This window comes from Mastigoproctus giganteus, chromosome 5 (assembly GCF_048544385.1).
Source record: "Mastigoproctus giganteus isolate SK-2022 chromosome 5, ASM4854438v1, whole genome shotgun sequence".
Lineage (NCBI taxonomy): Eukaryota > Metazoa > Arthropoda > Arachnida > Uropygi > Thelyphonidae > Mastigoproctus > Mastigoproctus giganteus.
The window spans coordinates 139,784,562-139,809,415 of record NC_143579.1 but is presented as its reverse complement, the minus strand read 5'-3'; the positions used below and the strand labels follow the sequence as shown (position 1 = coordinate 139,809,415).

At 36.8% G+C, this 24,854-nt stretch overlaps 1 protein-coding gene across 2 annotated transcripts in view; it reads right to left on the bottom strand.

The window, feature by feature from the left end:
- Sec15 (exocyst complex component Sec15) overlaps nucleotides 1–24,854 on the bottom strand; it is a 654,019-nt gene that overhangs the window by 373,407 nt on the left and 255,758 nt on the right. For both annotated transcript variants that reach the window (XR_016546976.1, XM_090374206.1), the window contains exon 11: nucleotides 12,430–12,539. Coding sequence is in view for 1 of the 2 variants with exons in the window: in XM_090374206.1 (XP_090230332.1) it covers nucleotides 12,430–12,539 (110 nt within the window). In the remaining variant the exon portion in view is untranslated. The remainder of the gene's footprint in view (nucleotides 1–12,429; nucleotides 12,540–24,854) is intronic.

The following is a 24,854-nucleotide window of genomic DNA, read 5'->3' as shown; positions in this document are numbered from 1 at the left end:
GATTAGAAAAACCCTTCATTGCTGTCACACTCAGAAGATAAATTAAAATCTCCATGTAAGAAGAAAAAAAATCAGTGAGTGGGAAAACAGTTGATGATGTATATGATTGTATTATTTGTAGCACTATTCAAGAATTTTAGTCTCGATGGAAAGGTACTCACTTTAAATACCAGAAGTATGAGTTTCTAGAAAAGAATCGTGAGTTTACCCATGAAACTTTACCAAATAAACGCTGTACTGATCCAACCAAAAAGTTTGAAATGGAAATTTTTAATATAACAATCGATGTAGCTATTGTTATCTTACAAGAAAGATTTGATCAGATGAATGAAATATCTTCACTAAGACTAAGATGAAAAGTTTTATTCTAAAATCAGAAACCTTCATGAATTTATTTTAAAGGGTAATAGAAACAAAATGTCAACATCTTTGCCAATTCTCACTGGCAAAGATGGGAGCAGCAACATCAATGCCAATGAGTTATGTCAAGAAATCCAATCTTTGCAGCATGTTTTAAAAGGAAAAAATTTTGGTTGCTTAAAATTATTGACATTTATTAATGAAAAAACTTAGTTTAATTATATTCCAACATCACCGTTTTTCTCTTCAGATATCAGTAACATTGCCAGTTATGGGCACGTCCCAAGGGATGAGTTTTTCAAGACTCAAAATGATTAGATTAAAAATATTCACGAGCAACAATTGGCCAAGAAAGAATTAATGGATTGGCCATTATGTCAATAGAACAAGATGTACTAAAAGATATAAAAACATCAGACGTTATAGATAAATTTGTATCATGTAAATATCATAAGGTAATAATGTGAAAACTTTTTTAAGTTTATATATATAATATACTAGTCATTAAAGTTTAAATAAATAATTATGATTTGAATAATTTTTGGGTGTTTCCTTTATTTTTCAATTTTAAAAATTCCACCTTTAATTTTTGGAAGGGGGGGCCCCCCAGATGAATATATCACCCAGGGCAAACAAAGTCTAGGTGCAGCACTAGTGTAAATGACTCTTTAGGTCAGGGTTTCTCAACTGGGGTTCTGTGGAACCCTAGGGGTCCACCAGATGTCGCTAGGGGTTCCACAAGACATTGTGATTGAAAAAAAAAAAATAAACATTGTTTTTTGAATTTCGCGCTCCACACAATGCTAGTGTTCACAGTGATGGGCAGTAACAGAGTAGCCCCGTTAGCAATTTCATTAAAGGTCTTTGAGCCCCATATGGCAGTGTGCAGTATGACCGTGTTCATTTGGTTGAGTCCTTTCTCAATTTTTTTATGCTAGATAGGGGAGGCCATTGATAATTGGTGAGCACTGTAATGCACAGAGGGTAGGATGATAAGCTGATGACTTTAGCCTCCTCCCGAATTACCTTTCCCAACTGTTGTTGTTGTAAATGTTGCAAAACATGGATTGTGTAGGTTTGAAGTGAATTTTATTGTGAAGTTTTCGTATTTTTTGCGATTTTTTCATTGTCAGGCCTGACATAGCTGGGTGGTCAGGAGAGTGAGTGAGGCAGCACGCACTCTTTGTATGGACCGGGGTTCAAGCCCGTGACTGCTAAATACAATTAACATTTGTATTGATGATTTATTGTAAGCTCCACTGACCTGATGGTTGTGCCAGATTATAAACATGAACATTATGCCCTTCTGTTTTATATTTTATTAGCATTTGTGTTTTACAAACATATCTGATGGTCCAATGTGGCAATTTTTGAAGATGAGGAGTGAAATGGAAAAGGAGGATTCTGGGCAAGCAGTAGTATAAGCCTATGGACAGTTCTGATAAGGTTAGTGATGAAGGATTACAATCTTCTGAGTCATTTCACTGCACTAGTGCAACAGGAACACGCAAATTTTGTTGTTGTTGTTGTTGTGTTTAACGACACATAGGCTGCTAGGGCCATATTGTGTCTTTCTAATAGTGGATATAACTATATTTTATGATATATTCCGATACGATTTAGGAAAATAAATAGTTCTTTTTCATTAGAATCATCACCCAGAATCTGTAATAAATTTATTGATGACTGTGTATTAGCTATTGATTTAAAGGTGTTTAAGCGGATATTTTGAAAGTGGGGACAGTCCACTAATAAATGGCGAATTGTCAGTTGTGCTTGACAGAATGTACATTGTGGAGCGCTGTCATTAGTTAATAGATATAGGTGAGTGAGGTGCATATGCCCAATCCTTAGCCTTCCTAAAATTATTTCATCTCGCCTGTTTTTGCTGAAGCTGGATTGCCATAGCTTTGGTTCCGGTTTTATTTGGTAGAGTTTATTTCCTGGATAACCTTTCCAGATTAATGACCAACTGTTATAACATGCTTTACAGATAATGTGTTTGTAATCTGTATATGGAACTTGAAATTTCTGCGTAATGGTGGTTTCTGGTTGTTTGGCTGCATGATCCGCTCTTTCATTGCCAGCTATTCCAGAATGTCCTGGGATCCAGCAGAATGTCACAGTTTGTTTCAATTCCTTACAGGCAAGTAGCTTAGAACGGATCTGTTTTATTACAGGGTGAGAAGAGTTGTTACCACTTATTATAGCAGTGACAGCACTGAGTGAGTCGGTGTATATTAAAGTGGTCGTAATTAAAAATTCAGTTATCCGGTCGAGAGCTAAATTAATAGCATAAAGTTCAGCAGTAAAGATACTGCATTCTATTGGTAATGAAACAGAAATGGTGACTGAAGGGAAGACTGCTGCAGCACCTACTTGGGTCTCAGTTTTTGATCCATCTGTATATATTTTGCAGGCCTCTGAGTTAGAAGAGTGAGTTTCATGTAATTGTGCAATGTTGGAGGGCGACAAGGTGTTCTTACCCCACTGTTGAAAATAATCGTCGTAATTAACAGAAATATTTGTCCAAGGCGGATCAGGAAGTGTCATGTCCTGAAATATATCGCTGATGTCTATATTCCATGCTTGAGTGAGTTCTCTAAGTCTAAGTGCAGCAGGTCGGTTTTCATTTGGCTTACTGTTGTAAAATGACTCCCATTCGGTATTATACAGATATTTCCAACTAGGGTGGGAGGGCAAACTGCGAATTTTTGCGGCAAACATCAAAAGTAATGTTTTCCTCCGAAGATGTAAAGGTGGCTCATGAGCTTCGATATAAAGGCTCTGAACAGGGGAGGTTCTGAAAGCTCCTAGAGAAACTCTCAGCGCACTGTGCTGGATCGTGTTCAATTGCTCTAAAGTAGTTCTTCTCGCAGAGTCATACACTGGAGAGCCATAGTCTAAGCGGGATCTGATGAGGGCTCGATAAAGATGGATCAAGGTATGTCGATCAGCACCCCATGACATAGATGACACACACCGGAGAATATTCAACTTTTTCAAGCAGATAGTTCTAAGATAAGCTACATGTGCTTTAAAGTTCAGTTTCTTATCCAGTACGAGACCAAGAACACGGACAGTGTCAACAAGAGGAATTGAAATGTTATTGATCTTTAGCTCAGGATCGGGATGCAGTGACCGTAATTTGCAAAAATGAGTAGTGGTGGATTTCTGCTCAGCTAGGCGGTATCCATTACGTAAGGTCCACGATTCTATTCTGGAAAGAGCAATTTGTAACTGTCTTTCAACAGTATTCATACTTTGTGACTGGCAGGATATGGTGAGGTCATCTGCATACATGTATATTTGTATGGATTTTGGAAGTTCTTCCAATATGTGGTTGACCCGAACAGCAAATAGGGTAGCACTCAGTATGGAACCCTGGGGAACACCCTCTTCTTGAATGTGAGTTGCTGATAGCATGTTTTGGTATCGGACTTGAAAGGTGCGTAATCTTAAAAAGTTCTGGATGAATTGTGGAAGGTAGCCTCTCAGCCCCAACTGATGTATATCTTTAATAATACCATGACGCCAAGTGGTATCAAATGCTTTCTGAATATCTAGGTTCACCATCACCAGATGTTGTCTCATGACAAAAGCGTTACGTATGTTAGATTCAATTTTGAGTAGTAAATCTAGGGTAGATCTGTTTTTACGGAAGCCATATTGGTGATCGGAAAGAACGTTTTGGGAGTCTAGCACCCACATGAGCCTCTTATGCACCATCCTTTCAAAGATTTTGCCCAAACAGCTTGTCAAGGATATTGGTCTGTAATTCTCAACTATGGAAGGATCTTTACTTGGTTTTAGAATAGCACAAATGTAGGAATGACGCCATGAGAGAGGATATGTATTTTCTGAGAAGATCCGGTTGTAAAAGAGTAATAGTATGTAGAGATCAGCTTCACATAAATTCTTCAGCATACTGTAGTGAATGCCGTCCGGTCCTGCTGCACTATTTGGAGATTTGCTCAAGGATTCTTTGAGTTCAGCTATAGAAAAGGGTTGATTATACGGAAGTGAGAGTCTAGTTGAAAAATTAAATTTATGACGTTCCTCAACAGATTTAATGCGTTGAAAGGAGGTGACATAAGAGGAGGAGGCGGAAATGTTATAGAAAGATTCTGCTAAAGCATTTGCAATGTCAGTAGAAGAGGATAGGTCCTGCCCATTCCATTGTATTATCGGGGACTGCTGAGGAGGAAATTTTCCATTGAGAGCTTGTATTTTTTTCCATATAATTCGAGTGTCAGTATTTTTGTTAATAGTTGATGCAAAGCTTATCCAGGAGTCACGTTTTGCTTTCTTCCTAATTTGCCTTGCTTTGGCTCTGAGTTTTTTGTATAAAATTAGGTTGGCAGTAGTTGGGCATTTGCGGAACCGGTTCCAAGCACGGTTTTTTTCTACTTTTGCTTTAGAGCAATCCGTATTCCACCACTGGTTTTTGTGTACATGTTTGCATTGGTCTGATTTTGGGATGGAAATTTCTGCTGCATATAGGATTTGGCTGGTAATGTGGTCAGTTACGTCATCAATATGTTGATGTTGAACATATTGAGTGTCGAGAAGGACACAAGCTGAGTAGTTTACCCAGTCTGCTTTATAAAAATTCCAAGAAGTACGGCCTTTTGGACATGACACAGCCTGGGTTTCAATTGAACTGATAATAGGAAAATGGTCACTATGGAATGGGTCATTCAACACTAACCATTTCATGCTTGCAAAAAGAGATGCTGAACAGATGGACAAGTCTATGGCTGAGGTAGTACCTGTAGGTAGTTGTATATAAGTCGGAGAGCCAGAATTCAGCAGAGTCAGGTTATGGTTATCCAGGAATGATTCAATTAATTGGCCTCTCCTATCCATGGTGGAAGATCCCCACAATGGATGGTGGCCATTGAAATCACCGAATAAGCAGACAGGAGGTGGCAGTTGTGCAATTAGATTGTCAAGTTCAGCCAGGGAGCAAGGATAATTGGGCGAGATATAAATGGATGCAAGCGTTAATGATATTCCCAATGCCATCCGAACTGCAACAACTTCTAAGGAAGTTTGTAGCTGGAGATGTCTGGATGGTATAGTAGATTTTACAAGAACAGCTACGCCCCCACGGGCAGGACCATCAGAATCTCTGTCTCGTCTAAACATGGTGTAATTTTTGAATCTGAGAGAGACTTTTGGTGATAGAAATGTTTCCTGTAAGCATACACCTACTGCATTTGTTTGAAAAAGTAAATCACTCAGGTCATCAAAATTACTACGTAATCCTCTACAATTCCATTGTATGAATTTATTCATTGTTTGGATTTGATTGAATAAGATTGATCTGACTGTTTTTTCTGAGAAGGTTTCAGTCTGCTTTGTTTTGATTTTTCATTCTTTGAAAAGGTTGGGCGTCCTGTTTCTATGGTATCATTAGCATATAATTCTAAAACTGACTCTTCATCCTCTGGTTGAATATCAATTTCCATTTTCCTATTGCATTGTTTCCCTTTTTCTTGGTCTTCAACATTTGCTGATTTTGCTGTTTCGGGCAATGATGAGATAGCATCAGTTGGGATACTAATTGGTGTATTGTTGGTCTCATTGACTGTAAGTTTCTTTTTGGATGTTAGCAGTGCAGTTTTGGCCCAGGTGGAAAAAGAACTGCTTGGTTCTATGGAGACATCTGTTTGTGTTGCAATTGAGCGGCTACTTCTGGTCACTGATGCGTATGATCTGCTAGGCATGGTTAATAGCACTTGCTTTCTTGCTTCAGGATATGTAACTTTATGCTCCACTTTATATTTCTGGATTTTTTTTCCTGTTTTCCAGAGGTCACATGCTTTAGAAAATGCAGGGTGGCTTCCTTTACAGTTTGGGCAAGTAGGAGTGGAAACTGTACACTCTCCTTGGGAATGCTCCTTAGAGCCACAAATAGGACACACAGCATCGCCTCTGCATGCAGTCTGTGCATGGCCGTACTTCTGGCACTTAAAACAGCGAATGGGATTCGGGATGTAAGGTCTAATCTTGCAGTTTAAATAACCTGCTTTGACAGAAGATGGAAGATTCGGAGTGCTGAACGTCAAAATAATAGACCTAGTTGGTAGTAGGTTGCCATCTTTTTTGGTCATTATTCTCCGTGCATGTGTCACCTTTTGTTCGCTAAGCTCTTGTACTATTTCTTCTTCAGAAACAGTTAATAGGTCCCATTCACTGATAACACCTTTAGACGAGTTCAGGGTGTTATGGGGCGTAACTGACACTGGAATATTGTTGAATGTTGTTAAATTTAACAATTTTTCCGAATGAGATGTTTTTGAGGTTTCAATTAAAAGGTCTCCTGATTGGAGACGCTTCACCATTTTAGGGGATCCAACAACCGATTCTAAACATTTCTGTATCAGAAAAGGCGATAGCTTGCCGACAGGTTGTGTGGACAATGAGTGCATTATAAGAAATGCTGGCATATCTGAAATCTGTTTTTCCGTCCGAAGTCTCTTCGGACGATTGGACTCGTGTTCTGAGACAGAGTTAACAACTTTGCCACCTGTGGGCTCCAGAGATGGATATTCATTACAATCCATCGTTGCTCCTTTCAGCCCTGGAAGAGGGAATTCCTTCTCCCAGGTTACCGACCCCGCCACGGGAACACGCAAAACACTCAGTCTTTACAATGATAGCTACATATCAATGGGTTTTACATCAGCTGGTAATCAAAGTCTCCTATTCATTGTGCATCGTCTGTGGCAAACAACTTACAAATGCAGCAATGGCTCCAGCAAAACTGAAAAGACTTAACCACAAATCACAGCCAAGTAAAGGTGCTGTTTGTTTTATAGGGCTAATGGAACCCCAAAACAAACAGAGTAAATAAGGATTTTGTTGGAAGAAAAAAAAAAAAAAAAAAAAAAAGGGTCAAATTCAGAGAAAAGGCTCAGGAAGCAAGTTATTTAGTAGCAGAACTAACTGCCCAGAAAAGGAAAAGTTGCACAGTTGGTGAGAACCTAATAATGCCAACATGTAAAATTATAGTGAGTAAAATGCTAGGACGAAATGCAGTATGAGAAATTGAAAAGGTTCCACTGTCAAGCAGTAGGATAAATCGACATATTGATGATATGTCACATGATACTAAAGAGGTTTTGTGTAATAAATTGAAAAACAACAGCTTCTCTATCCAGGTAGGTCAATTTCACTAATAAATGTCATGCTGTAGCATTTGCAAGATTCGTAAATGATGGTGAAATTCAAAAAAACTTTCCACTGCAAAGAGCTGTCCAAAACAAGCAAAGGGCAAGATATATTTAATGTTTTGTCTTCATATATGGAAACAAAAGGTCTGTCTTGGAGGAACCACGTTTGCATCTGTAATGATGGTGCTCAAATCAATGGTTGGCTCCATGACAGGTTTTGTCCCTCTTGTAAAAAAAAAAAAAAGAAAATCTTGACATTGTCACGACAACTGCTTTCTTCAGAGAAAGGTGCTGGTGTCAAAAACTCTTGGACATGAAATGAAAAAAGTTCTGAATGATGCCACAAAAATGGTTAACTTTATAAAACAAACACCCATTCACTTGACTGTGCAAAAACCTGAACAAAGAGCATAAATTTTCTGCTACATACAGAAATCCGTGGCTTAGCAGAGAAAGAGTTCCCAATGAGAAACTTGTTCTCTGCTAAGCCACGGATTTCTGCATTTGATCTGAAAGGTGAATTTCAGGAATACTTTAAAAAAAAAATAATAGGCCAGATTTCGCTGAGTGCTTTGAAGAGGAAAAATGGCTGCAGAAACTAGCCTACTTGGCAAACATTTTTCATCACATGAACCAGATCAACAAGTCCCTGCTTTAAGAGACAAGAATCTTGGATTTAAAAGGAAACTGAATCTTTGGAAAAATCATGCTGCAAAAGGAAATCTTGAAATGTTTCCTCTGCTGTTTGAGCTTGAAAGTGAGGAAGGATATCAGCAAGTCCCAAGTCTTATTGAAAACCAACTGTAAGAACTGCAGAACAAAATTGAACAGTATTTTTCTTCCCTTTTAACACAAGTGTATGACTGGGTGAGGTACCCTTTCTCTAAATCTTCTGCTTGGCTGGAGAAGACTTTTTGTTGTTGTTCTCGCTATTGCATTTTAGGAACATCGGTGACTAAGGTCATGTTGCTCAGTGTATATTACCTTTAAATTGCATTTGTTATGAGGTCGATTTTCTGTTTGCTGGCCGAAAAACTCGAGTTTCAGGGAGAAATACCATGCTATCCTTGCCTGAGACCAATTAAATCAGCCACATTGCGAAAAAGATCCATCAAAATTCCTCCAGTCATCAACAGGATTTGAACTAGGGGTCTTTCCTAACTGATCTGGGGAGGACAGCGATCCTACCAACTGTTCTACCCTCGAGGGCAAAAACTTGACTTGAAGAGAAGAGGAAGAACTTTGTGAGCTGCAGTCTGATCGTGCACTCAAGAGGACTTTTACTGATCTGCCCCTAGACAAGTTCTGAATTTGTTTGAAAGGAGAGTATCAGTTTTCAACTTCTTACGTGTGTGAGCAATCTGTTTCTTGTTTAGCAAGCAACAAGAGCAAGGATAGAAATAGTCTCATTTCAGCTGAAATCTGTGTATGTGTGTGCTTATATCAAGTACAATCAAGCATTGAGTATTTGCGCAGCAAAAAACAAGCACAAGTTTCACATTAACAAGATAAATTTCATTCCTTATTTTTTGTTTCAAAAATAAAAGTTCCAGAAAACGGCAGTTGAATGAATAAACAAGGAAGATGAACAGTTGGTTCTGTGAGTTTGAAGATGGACAGTAAATGAATGTTGGCTGGTGGTGGCACTTGTTCGGACTGTTTTGAAAGAGAGAGTGAAAATTATAGAAGCCAATTCAGAAGAACAGTGCCCACGGATGTATCTCTAGAAAAGATGTGCAGCAGAAACAACACGACTATGAGAGAGAGAGAGAGAGAGGAGAGAGGAGAGAGAGAAGCAAGACTCTGTTAGAGATGAGTCATTAATTAACCTAACAGCCCTATTCTGAAAGGAATCTAAACAACTCAGAGAGGTTTTAGGGGCACCGCCCCAGATGTGAGAACAATATTCCATGGTAGAACGCATTTATGATTTATACAGCGTGAACAGCTAGCTGTTTGGAAGAAAAGTAATGACAAGAGCAAAAGAGAAAACCAAGTATTTTAGATGCAAAGGAAACAATATTTGTAATGTGCTTGTGCGAAGAGAGCTTAGAAGTCAGGGTAATCCTCAAAAGAGATATATCATCTTGCCTAGAAATCCAAGTGTCACCAAAGATAAGCATAGGAGCAGAAGAATCCTTTTTGCGAGATATAGGACAGGACTGAGTTAGAAGGATTGAAATCAACTAAGTTGTCTTTGCCCCCCACTGGAGAATTATCAGGAGATTGGCATTTAAGGAATTGGTAGTGATTATTCGAAAAGTTGAAGCTGACTGAGCAGGGCAAGGTTTCTCAAAATGGAAAGTGGAATGCAATGTGCTATCATTGGCAAAACTATGGATAGGATTTCCAGTCAGTGGAATAAGGTCATTAATATAAAAGAGGAAAAGAGTGAGGAAAAGAACTGAGGCTTGGGGGACACCAGCATTAGTGGAGAAGTTAGAAGACAGTGAGCCATCTACCATCACCCTCAGTGAGCGATCAGAGAGAAAACTGGATAACCAATTACAAAAAACAGTTGGCAAACCATAAGATGGAAGCTTGTTTAGAAGACCTTTATGCCAAAAGCGATCGAAAGCCTTTGAGATGTCAAGAGCAACTGCTTTTCCACTGAATTTGTCCATAAATAGGTAACATAAGCCAGAATATCACCAGTGGATCGACACTGACAGAATCCATACTGGTGATCGTTGATCAGACAGAAGGTTTCTAGGTAGCTTAAGAGTTGGCGGTTAATTGATTTCTCCATTACTTTACAAAGAGTAGAAGTAACTGGCTGAATATGAGCAAATTTCCAAGCAGAAGGAAAAACACCTTTGGAATAGGTGAGTGAAAAAGAAGGTGGCAAAGAACAAAGTTCAGGAGCACAGGTTTTGAGAACAAGTGGAGAAATACCATCAGAACCTGGAGCTTTCTTAGCATCAAGTTTTGTCAAAATCCTTCTGACATCCTTTTGTGGGAAGACCACAGGAGACATTAAATGCAGCGTGTTGGGAATGGTGGGAGGTCATTTACCAAGATCATTAATACATGAGTTGGAAGAAAAATGGGATGCTAGCAGATCAGCGTTATCCTTGGCTGACCATACAACCATCTGGTTTTGACTGAGGTGGGAGCAGAGATGAGAAAAATTTGTAGCCAATAGCTTTGTCAAGAGACCAGAATGCTCGGCTACCATTAGGGCAAGAAGCAAGTTTTCTACTCCTGACCTGTTCAAAATCTAGTTTGGACTGATTAATAACTGCTTTACAATTGTTGCGAGCTCTCGTGTAGGCAGAAAATGAAACTTAAGAACTGGAAGCAATCCAATTACGATATGCAACCTTCTTCTCTTGAACAGCCTTAGCACATTTATTGGAAAACCAAGGTTTAGATAAAGGATGAGATTTTAAAGTGGAGTGTGGAATAAAGGATTCCATCTCTACAAGAATAATTTCACTGACATGATCTGAGCAAATGTTGACATCAGAAGTTTTGAAACAGTAATCCAACCAAGGAAAAGAAATTTCGCAGGTCATCCCATTTTTCATTCTTGTTATGCCAAACAACATGAGGATGGGAATAGCAATGAGATGAAGGCTCCGCTGGAAAAAAGACAATCACCAAGTTGTGATCTGAGGTGCCTAAAGGACCACTCACTTCGACTGTGTACTTAGAAGGGTTGTTTGTGGGAAAAAGATCAAGTGCGTTGGCTGTATGGTTAGGATTGTCCGGTATTCTTGAAGGTAAATGAACAATCATTAGTAATTGCAAAAGCCTCAGCATCTTGACCAGCTGTGTCTATGTGACTAGAAAATGGAAGCCAGCTGGAGTTGTGAACATTAAAATCACCAAGGAAATTTACTTCACTGTTAGGAAAGTTGGAATGGAGAAAGTGAAGTTGCAAAGAGAGGAAGTCAAAGAGTTCCAAGTGATTAGTGGAGTTGGGAGAACAGTAGAGACAAAAGATGAATTTGACAGAAAGAGGTAGAGATTTTAAGCTGGAGAAGATCAAAAAGAGGAGATTCCAAATTATTATGTCTCTGACAGGGAATATCGGAATGGGCATATGCACAAGTACCCCCTTTGAGGCAAAAGGAATCATACAGCGAATAATTTGGGCAACTGAGATGAGCAGTGTTTGAATCAACTGATAACTGAGATTCTGTCAGAAAAAGTACATGAGATCTGGCAGACTGTAAGTGGAAATGGAAATCATTGAGATTAGAACTGAGACCACGTATATTTGTGAAATGAACTAGGAAGGGTTTGGTAGGTTTAGATCTTTTTGCAGATAAGTTTGCTCTATTAGTTTGACAATTCATGGCGTATTCAATAGCAGGAAAAAGTGGGGTGGTACATGCTGTATTAAGTAATGAAATTTTTGGATATGGCGTACACATGTTAAGAATGTACCCAGATCCTTGACATAACGGGGCCTAGACAATGCCCCCTCCTCCGCATACACACTGTTCAGACTCCCTCCAGTCACTATCTGGCAGAGTAGAGGCAGCAATATTATACACTAGCTGATCAAGAAGCCTCCTAGAGAGTTACCAATAGGTTCGGTCTTGTGTACTAACTAGCAGCCAGCCTGCAAACACCATTTTAGAGCTGTACCCTCGAAATGTAAGGAAGTTTGGATTTCGCCATGATGCTCATCATAACCTCAAAAGAGCCATTATGGAATTATCTCCCCAAAAAAAGCAGGAAATATCCATGAAAAAAATTGTTTTTCTATCTAACAATGATCATGTTCTATTTGTTCTGACACCATCCCAGAAGAATCATTTTTTTACAGATATAAATACTTACTACAAAAAAGACAGGAAAAAAAAAAAAAAAATGGAACTTAAAACTTTCAATGAAATTCAATCTCAAAATTCATTTTACTAGAAAATGTTACTACCTCAGATTAAGGCCTTCTGAGAAGCGGATACAAGCATAGATGAAATTCTTCACTTCAACATATACCCTCTGTACAAACCAGGAAAATGGAAATTTCTTTGGATATGGGGCCTAAAATATAAATAAACATAATGAAGAAAAGAAGCGTAACATTTTTCAGATTATTTTATTTTTTTAAAGGAATCATGAACCAACTATATTTCTTTAATGAAAGTCCTGGAATTTTGGACAATAAATATTTTACATGTATATATATATATATATATATATAAAACATAGAGATTATATATATACACAAGGTGCCTCAAAAATTAGGGGAGGTAAGTAACATCTAAATGAATGTAAATCGCATAGGAACCCATAACCGGAAACGTCACCGTAAGTCAGTACACGGCGCTGTTCATCAGTTCGCAAGAGGGAAAATTTCTGGTTTACTCATTCAAGCAGTAGTTGCCGCACGAAGAGCATGCATCGATATACGAACTGTGAGCTGGCAGACACGCACCTAGTGTATGGATTAGCAGAGGGCAATAGACGAGCCGCTCAACGAATTTATGGAGAACGCTTCCCAGACAGACATGTACCGGACCAGCATTTGTTTGCTCGTGTGCATCAAAATTTGTGCGATTATGAGTCAATTAGAGGTAACAGGAGTAGTGCAGGCAGACCACGTTCGACGCGAACTCCCACCATGGAAGAAAGTGCATAGAATGCCATCCAGAATAATCCTACTACCAGCACATGTGCCATTGCATCTGCCTGAGGAGTGTCTCGTTGCAGTGTACAGTGTGTCTGGCACGACGATTCCTTACACCCCTTTCATCTCCAAAGGATTCAGTTATTATTTCCCCAAGATCATCCTGCACATGTGGCTTTTGTGCAGTGGTTTCTCCAAGAAAATGTTCAAGACTTGAATTTTCCAGCCTTTGTTTTGTTCACGGATGAGGCTTATTTCACTCAGGAAGACTTATTCAATCAGCACAATGCTCATGTGTGGGCTCACGACAACCCACACGGTGTGCACCCCCATGCAGCACAACATCGCTTCTCAATAAATGTGTGGGCAGGTATGATCGGTGACTGCTTAGTCGGCCCATACCTGATACCATCCCGCATTACCTCCACTAAATATCAAATCTTTCTTGAACAAGTTCTACCAGGTTTACTTGACCATGTTCCAGCAAATGTGAGACGCAACATTTGGTTTCAACATGACGGGGCGCCTGCCCATTATGGAAGGTGCGTTTGTGACCATTTGAACAGGTTTTGGGCGTCAATGGATTGGTCATGGTGGACCTGTTGCCTGCTCCCCACACTCACCTGATTTATCGAGCCTTGATTTCTTTCTGTGGGGGGCCTCAAATCTATCGTGTATGAATCGCCTGTGGAGACGGAAATGGATCTCGGGGTGAGACTCGTCTGCGCTGCTGCTACTGTCAAAGAAACTCCAGGTGTGTTCAACCGTGTCTGCCAATCCATGCTGTGTCGGTGTCACGCATGCATCTGTCTCATGATGGAACCTTTGAGCATCTGTTGTAACTTCGTGAAATGCATCCATCTCGTACTCCATTGTTAATATTACGTCAAATAAATGTTTGCCACTAATTACTGTCTTGTGTCATTTCTGCTTCTTGTGCCTCTGCTACTACTTTCCCATGACATTTTCGGTTATGGGTTCCTATGCGATTCACATTCCTTTAGATGTTACCTACCTCCCCTAAACATTTGTACCAATATTTTTGAGACACCATGTATATATTGTTAGTTTCTTATTTGGTTTTTAGGAGCATTAGCAACTAGGGCCATATTGCTCCGAGAATATGCGGTGGTCATTCCCTGATCTTTCCGCATCCTCCGTATTTGGTGGTGACGGGCTTGAACCCCGGTCTAATCAAGAAGCGTGTAACCACAATTACACACTGCGGCTCCTTTCCACCTGGCTACGGAGGCGCCCATATATATATATATATATATATATATATATATATATATATATATTAATAGTTATATTAGTGATAAAAGGAAAGCAAGAAATAAAGAAAAGCAAGAAAGTTAAAAGACAAGAACTAATATTTATGGGTTAATGCAGTTGCAAGCAATCATGCAATACACCCACAATGTCTATAGAATATCATTAGAAAAAGTAAATCAATCCAATAATAAGAATACCATCAAGGACTTAAGAAAACGCAAAAAAAAAAAAAAAAAAAAAAATTATTATTATCGCTTTTTACCGACAATCTAGATGACTTCAACTGGGGCCAACCACCCAGAATGAAGGCAAAAAACGACAAGAAGTTCTCTGTTTCTGTGATGATCAATATATGCTAAGTAATTTAAATCTAAACCAAATATAAACCAGTATAGGCCGAATATAAATCGAATATAAATAAATCGAATGAAGATAATTAATTAAGAAAAATTTTGAAATATTAGAATCAAAGGTAAGAAATATAAGTAAAATATAAATGTAAGCATATATTAATTATCGTTGACCCGACAGAGAACGTAATTTAAGGATTAAAACAAGATTAAATATATAATACATACTACATTTGACCGTATCTAGGACATAATGTAATAGTCGTCAAAATAATATGTGGTGCCCCCTATGTGATGGATACGGTAAAAATAAATAATTAAATTAAATTAACGCAAAGAGAAACATGCAGATAGTAAGAAGAAAAACTAAAGGAGTAGGAAAAATAGAACCTGAAATCCACAAAGGCGAAAAATAGTGGTATAGATAAGAAATAGTTTCTCCTACGTCCTCGGATTGTCCTAATAATTTCGGAGAAATAAAAATATAGAGTGTAGGACAGCTTAAAGGCATTACAAGATATAAGTTGTGGCTCGGGTATGCCCGGGATCGCAAACCCGTTCCTATAGTAGGACCCTGAGCTGAATTTGCATGTTATCTCAGCGTGAATTTAAGTAAATTTCAATGAATTTAACTATATGGATTAAAAAAAAAAAAAAAAATGATACACTGTAATTTGCAAGCCGGTGGGTACAAGTTTTCTACGCCGTACGACACCAAGAATGCAAAGTGTATCCTATTTACATATATACATGGCACTAAATATAACGATTTTATTGAAAATTATATTGAAAAGCTAAGGCCTCCAAATCCCTTGGACTGGTTAAAAGAATCTGCTTTGATTTCACTAATGTACAGCTCATAAAAACAGCTTGCATAATGATCATCAACCCAATTCTAGAATATGCCTCTCAAATCTGGAATCCTCACACCAAAATTCTTATAAAACAACTGGAACGTATTCAGAAATCCATAGTCAGATTCCTGGTGTACAAATCTAGGTTGGAATTGAACACAAAATCCTACAATGAATGGTGCATTCACTTTGGGATTGTACCACTCTACCAAAGGAGAGATGCGGCAGACTGCAAATTCCTAATGCATCTAGTGGCTGGCAAGCTCGATGCCCCCGAGCTGCTCTACCTCATCAACTTCAGCTGTCCTCCAAGAGTCTTGAGAAGACAAAATATGCTGGCACAAGAGCCATTCAGAACTGATCAACTCAGATTCCACTACTTCAACAGAACTGCAAAACTGCTGAACGACTCCAACATTGATATCCTATATGAAAACATTAATATCAAAAAAGAACAACAAAGGTTTTTCAATCAAACTAATAGAGAATAAAAATAAATGATTAATTTAATAATAACAACAATAATAATACTATAAAGATAGGTATACTTAGCCTTAACAAAAAAAAAAAAAAAAGAAAAAAGGAAAAAAAAAATCCTTTTTTTTTTTTTTGTTTACTTTTTCTTCAAGGAACTAAGTTAAGTAATAACAATTGTATAAAAAAGAAAAAAAAAAAAAAAAAATTTGGTATAACAATTAAGAATAATAACACAAAGCAATTAATTCAACTAATTAATGTGAACAATCAAGAAAAGAAAACAACATAATGCTTAGAAATACTAATTTCTCTGTTACCACAGCTTTGCTAAAATAACGCATGATATGCATTGTATATGTTGTAAATTGACTTTGTATATTTGAAATTGTATATTGATACCTGACATTGTGTATAGATTGTAAATAGAAGGATTACTATATTTCTACGGTCAAATTCCTCCTCTGTAAGGCTTCGGCTGTTTTGGAGTAATAAAAAAAATAAAAAAATAATAAAAAAACACGATAGGTTCAGAAAACAAATTTTTGAAATTAATTATGCTAATTGCTTTCCTGAAGTGATATTTCAGGTAAGCGATAGGGAAGTTATTATTAATCAACTTGCCATACAACGCTGTTAAGCCTGTTGAACAATTTTTATTACTATTGCAGATATAAGCAATCCTTAAACATTGCGATAAAATTATATTAGCATGCACTGATTTTGATACATTTGATTTCCAGTTTGTAAGGCTGACTACGTTAAAATTAAATGCATCTCTTTTATTATATACGTTTACGTCTATTTTATTATTATGTAATATTTCTATATGAAGATCCAAGTAATTTGCTATAGTATCCGGAACTATTAGTTTTTTCCAACACAAGCTCCCCTGGATATAATCCACTGTAATCCTGGACAAAATGTGGACAATTAAAAACACATATATCATCTACGTATCTGTATATAAGTAGGTTATCTTGAAATTCTCTTTCTGTATAATACAGATAAAGGTTTGCGATTATGCTTGATGCTGGACTTCCCATAGGGGTGCCAGTCACTTGTAAGTATAACGAAGTTCCGTCATATACATAATTATTAAAGATGCATAATTTTATTAGAGAATCCCAATAGGTTAAGTCAACCTTTATAGCATTTTTATTTTCTAAATATAGTTTCTGGAGGACGACTTTTAAATTATCAAGATTAATACTCGTAAATAGACTGTTAAAGTCAAATGTTTGTATTTGATGAATATTGTTATTTTTTATAGCATTTATAATCGGTAAGTTATTATTTATTATAATAGTTTTATTTAAGTTATTTAATATAATTTTAAGTAACTTTTCTAACGTTTTTCCGGGAAATTTAGCATAACTATCTCTACATGATGTTATGAATCTAAAAGCAATGGGTGATTTGTGAAATTTGGGTATGCAATATATAAATGGATATTTTAGGTTATTATACTTTAACTTTAATTTTTTATGCAATGCAATTAATTTTTTGATTATTATATTAGAAGAAGATGTTATCTGTTTATATGTACGGCTAGACTGTAGTTCATTTTTTATAATATCTATATAATACGATTTACATATGATTGCATAATTGCAAGCAGCTTTGTCAACGGGAGTTATTATAAAATGTTCATGTATATCTTTGAGCTGCCTATTTATTAATTTGGTATTATATAGATTATCCTGTACGAATTTCAATTGATTATATTTATTAGATATGATATTAAGCATTGTAAATAACCACATGTGATAAGCTTCAACCGGTATATTATGTTTGTATGCTGATCTTATGCAGTATTTTAGTAAATCTAGATATAACAATTTTTTAAAATTATATTAAATAACTTAAATAAAACTATTATAATAAATAATAACTTACCGATTATATATGCTATAAAAAATAACAATATTCATCAAATACAAACATTTGACTTTAACAGTCTATTTACGAGTATTAATCTTGATAATTTAAAAGTCGTCCTCCAGAAACTATATTTAGAAAATAAAAATGCTATAAAGGTTGACTTAACCTATTGGGATTCTCTAATAAAATTATGCATCTTTAATAATTATGTATATGACGGAACTTCGTTATACTTACAAGTGACTGGCACCCCTATGGGAAGTCCAGCATCAAGCATAATCGCAAACCTTTATCTGTATTATACAGAAAGAGAATTTCAAGATAACCTACTTATATACAGATACGTAGATGATATATGTGTTTTTAATTGTCCACATTTTGTCCAGGATTACAGTGGATTATATCCAGGGGAGCTTGTGTTGGAAAAAACTAATAGTTCCGATACTATAGCAAATTACTTGGATCTTCATATAGAAATATTACATAATAATAAAATAGACATAAACGTATATAATAAAAGAGATGCATTTAATTTTAACGTAGTCAGCCTTACAAACTGGAAATCAAATGTATCAAAATCAGTGCATGCTAATATAATTTTATCGCAATGTTTAAGGATTGCTTATATCTGCAATAGTAATAAAAATTGTTCAACAGGCTTAACAGCGTTGTACGGCAAGTTAATTAATAATAATTTCCCTATCGCTTACCTGAAATATCACTTCAGGAAAGCAATTAGCATAATTAATTTCAAAAATTTGTTTTCTGAACCTATCGTTTCAATATAATTTTCAATAAAATCGTTATATTTAGTGCCATGTATATATGTAAATAGGATACACTTTGCATTCTTGGTGTCTTACGGCGTAGAAAACTTGTACCCACCGGCTTGCAAATTACAGTGTATCATTTTTTTTTTTTTTTTTTTTTAATCCATATAGTTAAATTCATTTAAATTTACTTAAATTCACGCTGAGATAACATGCAAATTCAGCTCAGGGTCCTACTATAGGAACGGGTTTGCGATCCCGGGCATACCCGAGCCACAACTTATATCTTGTAATGCCTTTAAGCTGTCCTACACTCTTTATTTTTATTTCTCCGAAATTATTAGGACAATCCGAGGACGTAGGAGAAACTATTTCTTATCTATACCACTATTTTTCGCCTTTGTGGAGTTCAGGTTCTATTTTTCCTACTCCTTTAGTTTTTCTTCTTACTATCTGCATGTTTCTCTTTGCGTTAATTTAATTTAATTAATTATTTATTTATTTTTACCGTATCCATCACATAGGGGGCACCACATATTATTTTGACGACTATTACATTATGTCCTAGATACGGTCAAATGTAGTATGTATTATATATTTAATCTTGTTTTAATCCTTAAATTACGTTCTCTGTCGGGTCAACGATGATTAATATATGCTTACATTTATATTTTACTTATATTTCTTACCTTTGATTCTAATATTTCAAAATTTTTCTTAATTAATTATCTTCATTCGATTTATTTATATTCGATTTATATTCGGCCTATACTGGTTTATATTTGGTTTAGATTTAAATTACTTAGCATATATTGATCATCACAGAAACAGAGAACTTCTTGTCGATTTTTGCCTTCATTCTGGGTGGTTGGCCCCAGTTGAAGTCATCTAGATTGTCGGTAAAAAGCGATAATAATAATTTTTTTTTTTTTTTTTTTTTTTGCGTTTTCTTAAGTCCTTGATGGTATTCTTATTATTGGATTGATTTACTTTTTCTAATGATATTCTATATATATATATATACAAATAATTTAGAATGAGAATTAAAAATAAAAATATGCCAGCAGTATGGCAACACAAGAGCGAAAATAGTCGAAATTAAACCTAAATTAACTTAAGCATCAAACCAAACAGGGAGGGAAGAAAGGGGTAACGAGAGTAAAAATATTGCAGCAGAAACTAAGATAATTTAGAACACCTAAATGTAAGAATAATAAATAATAATTCATTAAATTCTGAAAGCCAATTAAATAGAAATTTAACGGCATCCCTTTTGGTGGGCACCAGGTCCAAATTTATGTGAAATATCAACAACCGAGATCTAAACCACTACAATAAAATAAAACAAAAATAGCCTGGCCACAAGACAAGACAAGACAAGACAAGACAAGTGTGAAAATTGACTATTTTTGTTCTTGTCTTGACATACTGCTGGCATTATTTTATTTTTAACAGTCATTCTAAATTATTTGTATGGTTATATTTCAAGCATCATGTAGAGGAATAGGCTTTTTGCCACCTCTGATGTTTGCTCTACTTTTTTATTTTATTTTTATTATGAAAGATTAAGTTTCCAACTATTTTAAACGTTATTCAAATACAAATATATGTATAATTATAACACGTGACAGTAGTGGGCGAATTGCTAATGCTGCACCTGTGCTGCCATCCATAGTTCATTATTCGTCTATATAAACTGGTTAAGATTACATTTGTCAGTAGTGTGGCTATACACTGGAGTGCTCATATCTGTTCTATTTTTAATTTTCGCTGCATCAGGACCACCACTAATCAAGTCCTCTGCATTGGCGGTTCGATCTGGGGATCGGGTGGCAGACTGATATTTCGATCGACTCGCCTTTGCAGCAATTTGTCTAGTGATCGAAATGCAGTGATTCCCTGGCCTTCACTTTTTGGTTTATTTTATTTTATTGTAGTGGTTTAGATCTCGGTTGTTGATATTTCACATAAATTTGGACCTGGTGCCCGTCAGAGTGGACACCATTAAATTTCTATTTAATTGGCTTTCAAAATTTAATGAATTCATCATCAGCCATTTTCAATCCAATGCAGGATGAAGTCCTCATCAGCAACTTTCCAGTTCATTCTGTTTTGAGCACTGGCCATCCATTTACTACCCACAAACTCATGAATTTCATCTATCCATCTCCGCCTTTTGTCTTCCAGGTTTTTTTCTAGCTCCTCTTGGGTACCATTCTGTTATTTTCTTACTCCATCTGTCATCATGTATTCGAGCTATGTGTCCTGACCAAGACCATTTTAGTTCTTTAGTTTTGATAAGAATGTCCTTTACTTGAGTTTGCTGCCTAATCCATGTGTTTCTCTTCTTATCTAACAGTCTGATTCCTAATATAATTCGTTCCATTCTTTGCTGTGTAGTTCTCAGCTTCTCTTCCATTCTTTTGGTGAGTGCCCAAGTTTCACTTCCATAAGTCATGGTGAGGAGTATACATTGGTTCATTATTTTACATTTCAGACAAATTGGAATATTGCTCTTCAGTATTGACTATATTTCCTGAATGCTATCCATCCAAAATTTATTCTTCTCTTGACTTCCAGCCATTTATCATTATTACAGCTAATAACTTGTCCCAAATAAGTATATGACTCCACCTTTCAATTACTGCTCCTTCAATCATTATTTCCCTTTCTGTGGCATACTTTTTCATCATTACTTTTGTTTTAGCCATATTCATCTTTAGTCCAAAATCCTTACTAACTGTGCATAACTGATTAAGATTTTCCTCTAATTCTTTGGGATCGTGGCTTATGACCACAATGTCATCTGCAAATCGTAAATGGTTTAGGAACTCTCCATTCAGATTAACTCCTTTCTGCGACCAGTCTAATCTTCTGAAAGCTTCCTCAAGGGCAGCAGTAAGCAGCTTCGGAGATATTGTTGGTTAGTTGGTTTTTTTTTTTAGGAGCATTAGCAACTAAAGCCATATTGCTCCGGGATATGCGGCGGTCATTCCCTGACCTTTCCGCATCCTCCGAATTTGGTGGTGACGGGCTCGAACCCCAGTCTAATCAAGAAGCGCACTGCTGCTCCTTCCCACCTGGCTACGGAGGTGCCCCCGGAGATATTGTGTCTCCTTGTCAAACTCCTTTCTTGATTTTAAATTTCCTACTGTCTTTGTCTAATCTAATAAAGGAAGCAGCATTCTCATATATTTTCTTCAAAATCATAATATGTGGGGTATCTATGCCTTGTCTTTCCAGTGCCCGAAACATTGCCTTATGCTGTATGGAGTCAAATGCCTTTTCATAATCCACAAATGCCAGGCATAATGGTGTTTTATATTCATTTGCTTTCTCCATTAGCTGTGATATTATGTTAAGGTGATCTATAGTTGAGCATCATGTCCTAAAGCCAGCTTGCTCTTTCGGTTGATTCTCATCAAGTATTCTTTCTAATCTGTTAGTAACGACCCTTGTGAACAACTTGCAGATGTGGGATAACAAGCTAATTGGTCTATAATTTCCAATTTCTGATTTATCTCCTTTCTTATGCAGCAAAACTATGATTGCATTATTCCACTGCTTAGGCATCACCTTTTCTAATGCACTTTGTGAAGAGCCTTGCCAGTTTTTGTGTTATGTCTCTTTCTCCCAATTTTAACAACCCTACAGTAACTTCATCTTCCCCGGAGCTTTCTGATTCTTCATTTTCTTCAATGCATGTTCTACCTCATCAGGAAGAATATCGGGCATGTCGTATGTGTTGCTAATTTGCAATTCATATTCCTCATAGATGCCATCAGTGGGGAATATGAATAATTCTCTGTAGTAGTCTTCTGCTATTTGAATTATGCCTTCTCTGCTGTTTATAAGTACACCATCGCTATTCTTCAGTTTCAGTATCTAATGAATTAGATAGTGTTATTTAATGAATTATTATTTATTATTCTTACATTTAGATTTCTAATTTATCTTAGAGAGTTTCTCCTGCAATATTTTTACTCTTGTTACCCCCCTCTTCCCTTCCTGTTTGGTTTGATCCTTAAGTTTAATTTAGACTATTTTCACTCTTGTCTGCCACACTGCTGGCATTATTTTATTTTTAACTCTCATTCTAAATTATTGGTATGGTTATATTTCAAGCAGAGGAATATGCTTTTTGTAGAGGAATATGCTTTTTGCTACCTTGATGTTTCCTCTACTTTTTTATTTTATTTTTATTATGAAAGATTCAGTTTCCAACTATTTTAAACGATATTCAAATATATGTATAATCATATCACATGACTGTAGTGTGTGAATTGCTAATGCTGCGCCTGTGCTGCCATCCATAGTTCATTATTCGTCTATATAAACTGGTTAAGATTACGTTTGTCAGTATTGTGGCTTTTCCTGGAGTGCTCATATCTGTTCTATTTTTAATTTTCGCTGAATCAGGACCACCGCTATTCAAGTCCTCTGCATTGGCGGTTCGATCTGGGGATCGGGTGACAGACTGATTTTTCGATAGACTCGCCTTTGCTGCGATTTGTCTAGCGATCGAAATGCAGTGATTCCCTGGCCTTGTGGTCCTCTGTTGAGATGGGGCGTAATGGTCTGTCTATTTTTGGTTTATTTTTTTGTAGTGGTTTAGATCTCGGTTGTTGATATTTCACATAAATTTGGACCTGGTGCCCATCAGAGGTTTTTTTTTTTTTTTTTAGGAGTATTAGCAACTAAGGCCATATTGCTCCGGAATATGCGGTGGTCATTCCCTGACCTTTCCGCATCCTCCGTATTTGGTGGTGACGGGCTCAAACCAAGGTCTAATCAAGAAGCGTGTGGTACTCACTGCTGCTCCTTCCCACCTGGCTACGGAGGCGCCACCCATCAGAGGAGGCACCGTCCAATTTCTATTTAATTGGTTTTCAAAATTTAATGAATTACTATTTATTATTCTTACATTTAGATGTTCTAAATTATCGAGTTTGTGCTGCAATATTTTTACTCTCGTTACCCCTCTCTTCCCTCCCTGTTTGGTTTGATCCTTAAGTTTAATTTCGACTATTTTTGCTCTTGTCTTGCCATACTGCTGGCATTATTTTATCTTTAACTCTCATTCTAAATTATTTGTATGGTTATATTTCAAGCATCGTGTAGAGGAATGTGCTTTTTTGCTGCCTCTGATATTTGCTGTACTTTTTTATTTTATTTTTATTATGAAAGATTCAGGTACAACTATTTTAAACATTATTCTCACACACACACACACACACACACACACACACACACACACACACACACACAGTGTCTCAAAAATACATGGCATAATTTCAGGAATGAGATCCTCATATGTAGACAATTATTATATTTTATATCAACATAGTTCCGGAAATGTTTGGTTCCCGATTTATTAACCGGAATATCTTATCTCCCGCAGGTGATTTTCTTCATCACAAGCTACTGATAGAATCTGGTGGTTTTCCATTCCAACCAAGTACTCAAATCAGGAGCAAGCGGATATGCACTTTATGTATAGTTTGGTGGACGGCAATGCTCTGGAGGCTCATCGTTTGTACCACAAAAGGTTCCCAGAATGAAGATGTCCAGACAGGAAAGTGCTTGAAGGTATCCATCGCCGCTTTTGTGAACATGGGACCTTTACACCTCGTGCTGCCGACAGAGGACGACCAAGATCTACAACTCCTAAAGTAGAGGAGGAGATTTTTGGATGTTGTGCATGCCACTCCTGGAATCAGCACACTCAGAATAGCAATGCAACTGGCTGTTCAACATTCGACTATTTGGAGAGTGTTATGAGAACACCAACTGTATCCTTGCCATCTGCAATGGGTAGAGGCATTGTCACCAACAGATTACCCTGCGCAAGTAATGTTCTGTCAGTGGTTCTTGCAGCAGTATGGTACAACTCCTCACTTTCCTGCCTTAGTGATATTCACAGATGAAGCACAGTTCACACGAGACGGAATACAAAACTTTCACAATCAGCATGTATGGGCTGAGGAAAACCCACATGTAATTCTTCCATCACATCACCAACAGCGGTTCAGCCTTAACGTCTGGGCATGTGTTTTTGGTGATAAGTTATTTGGCCCCCCCCACGATGGGGCTCCCGCACATTTCAGCCACTGCAATTGGAT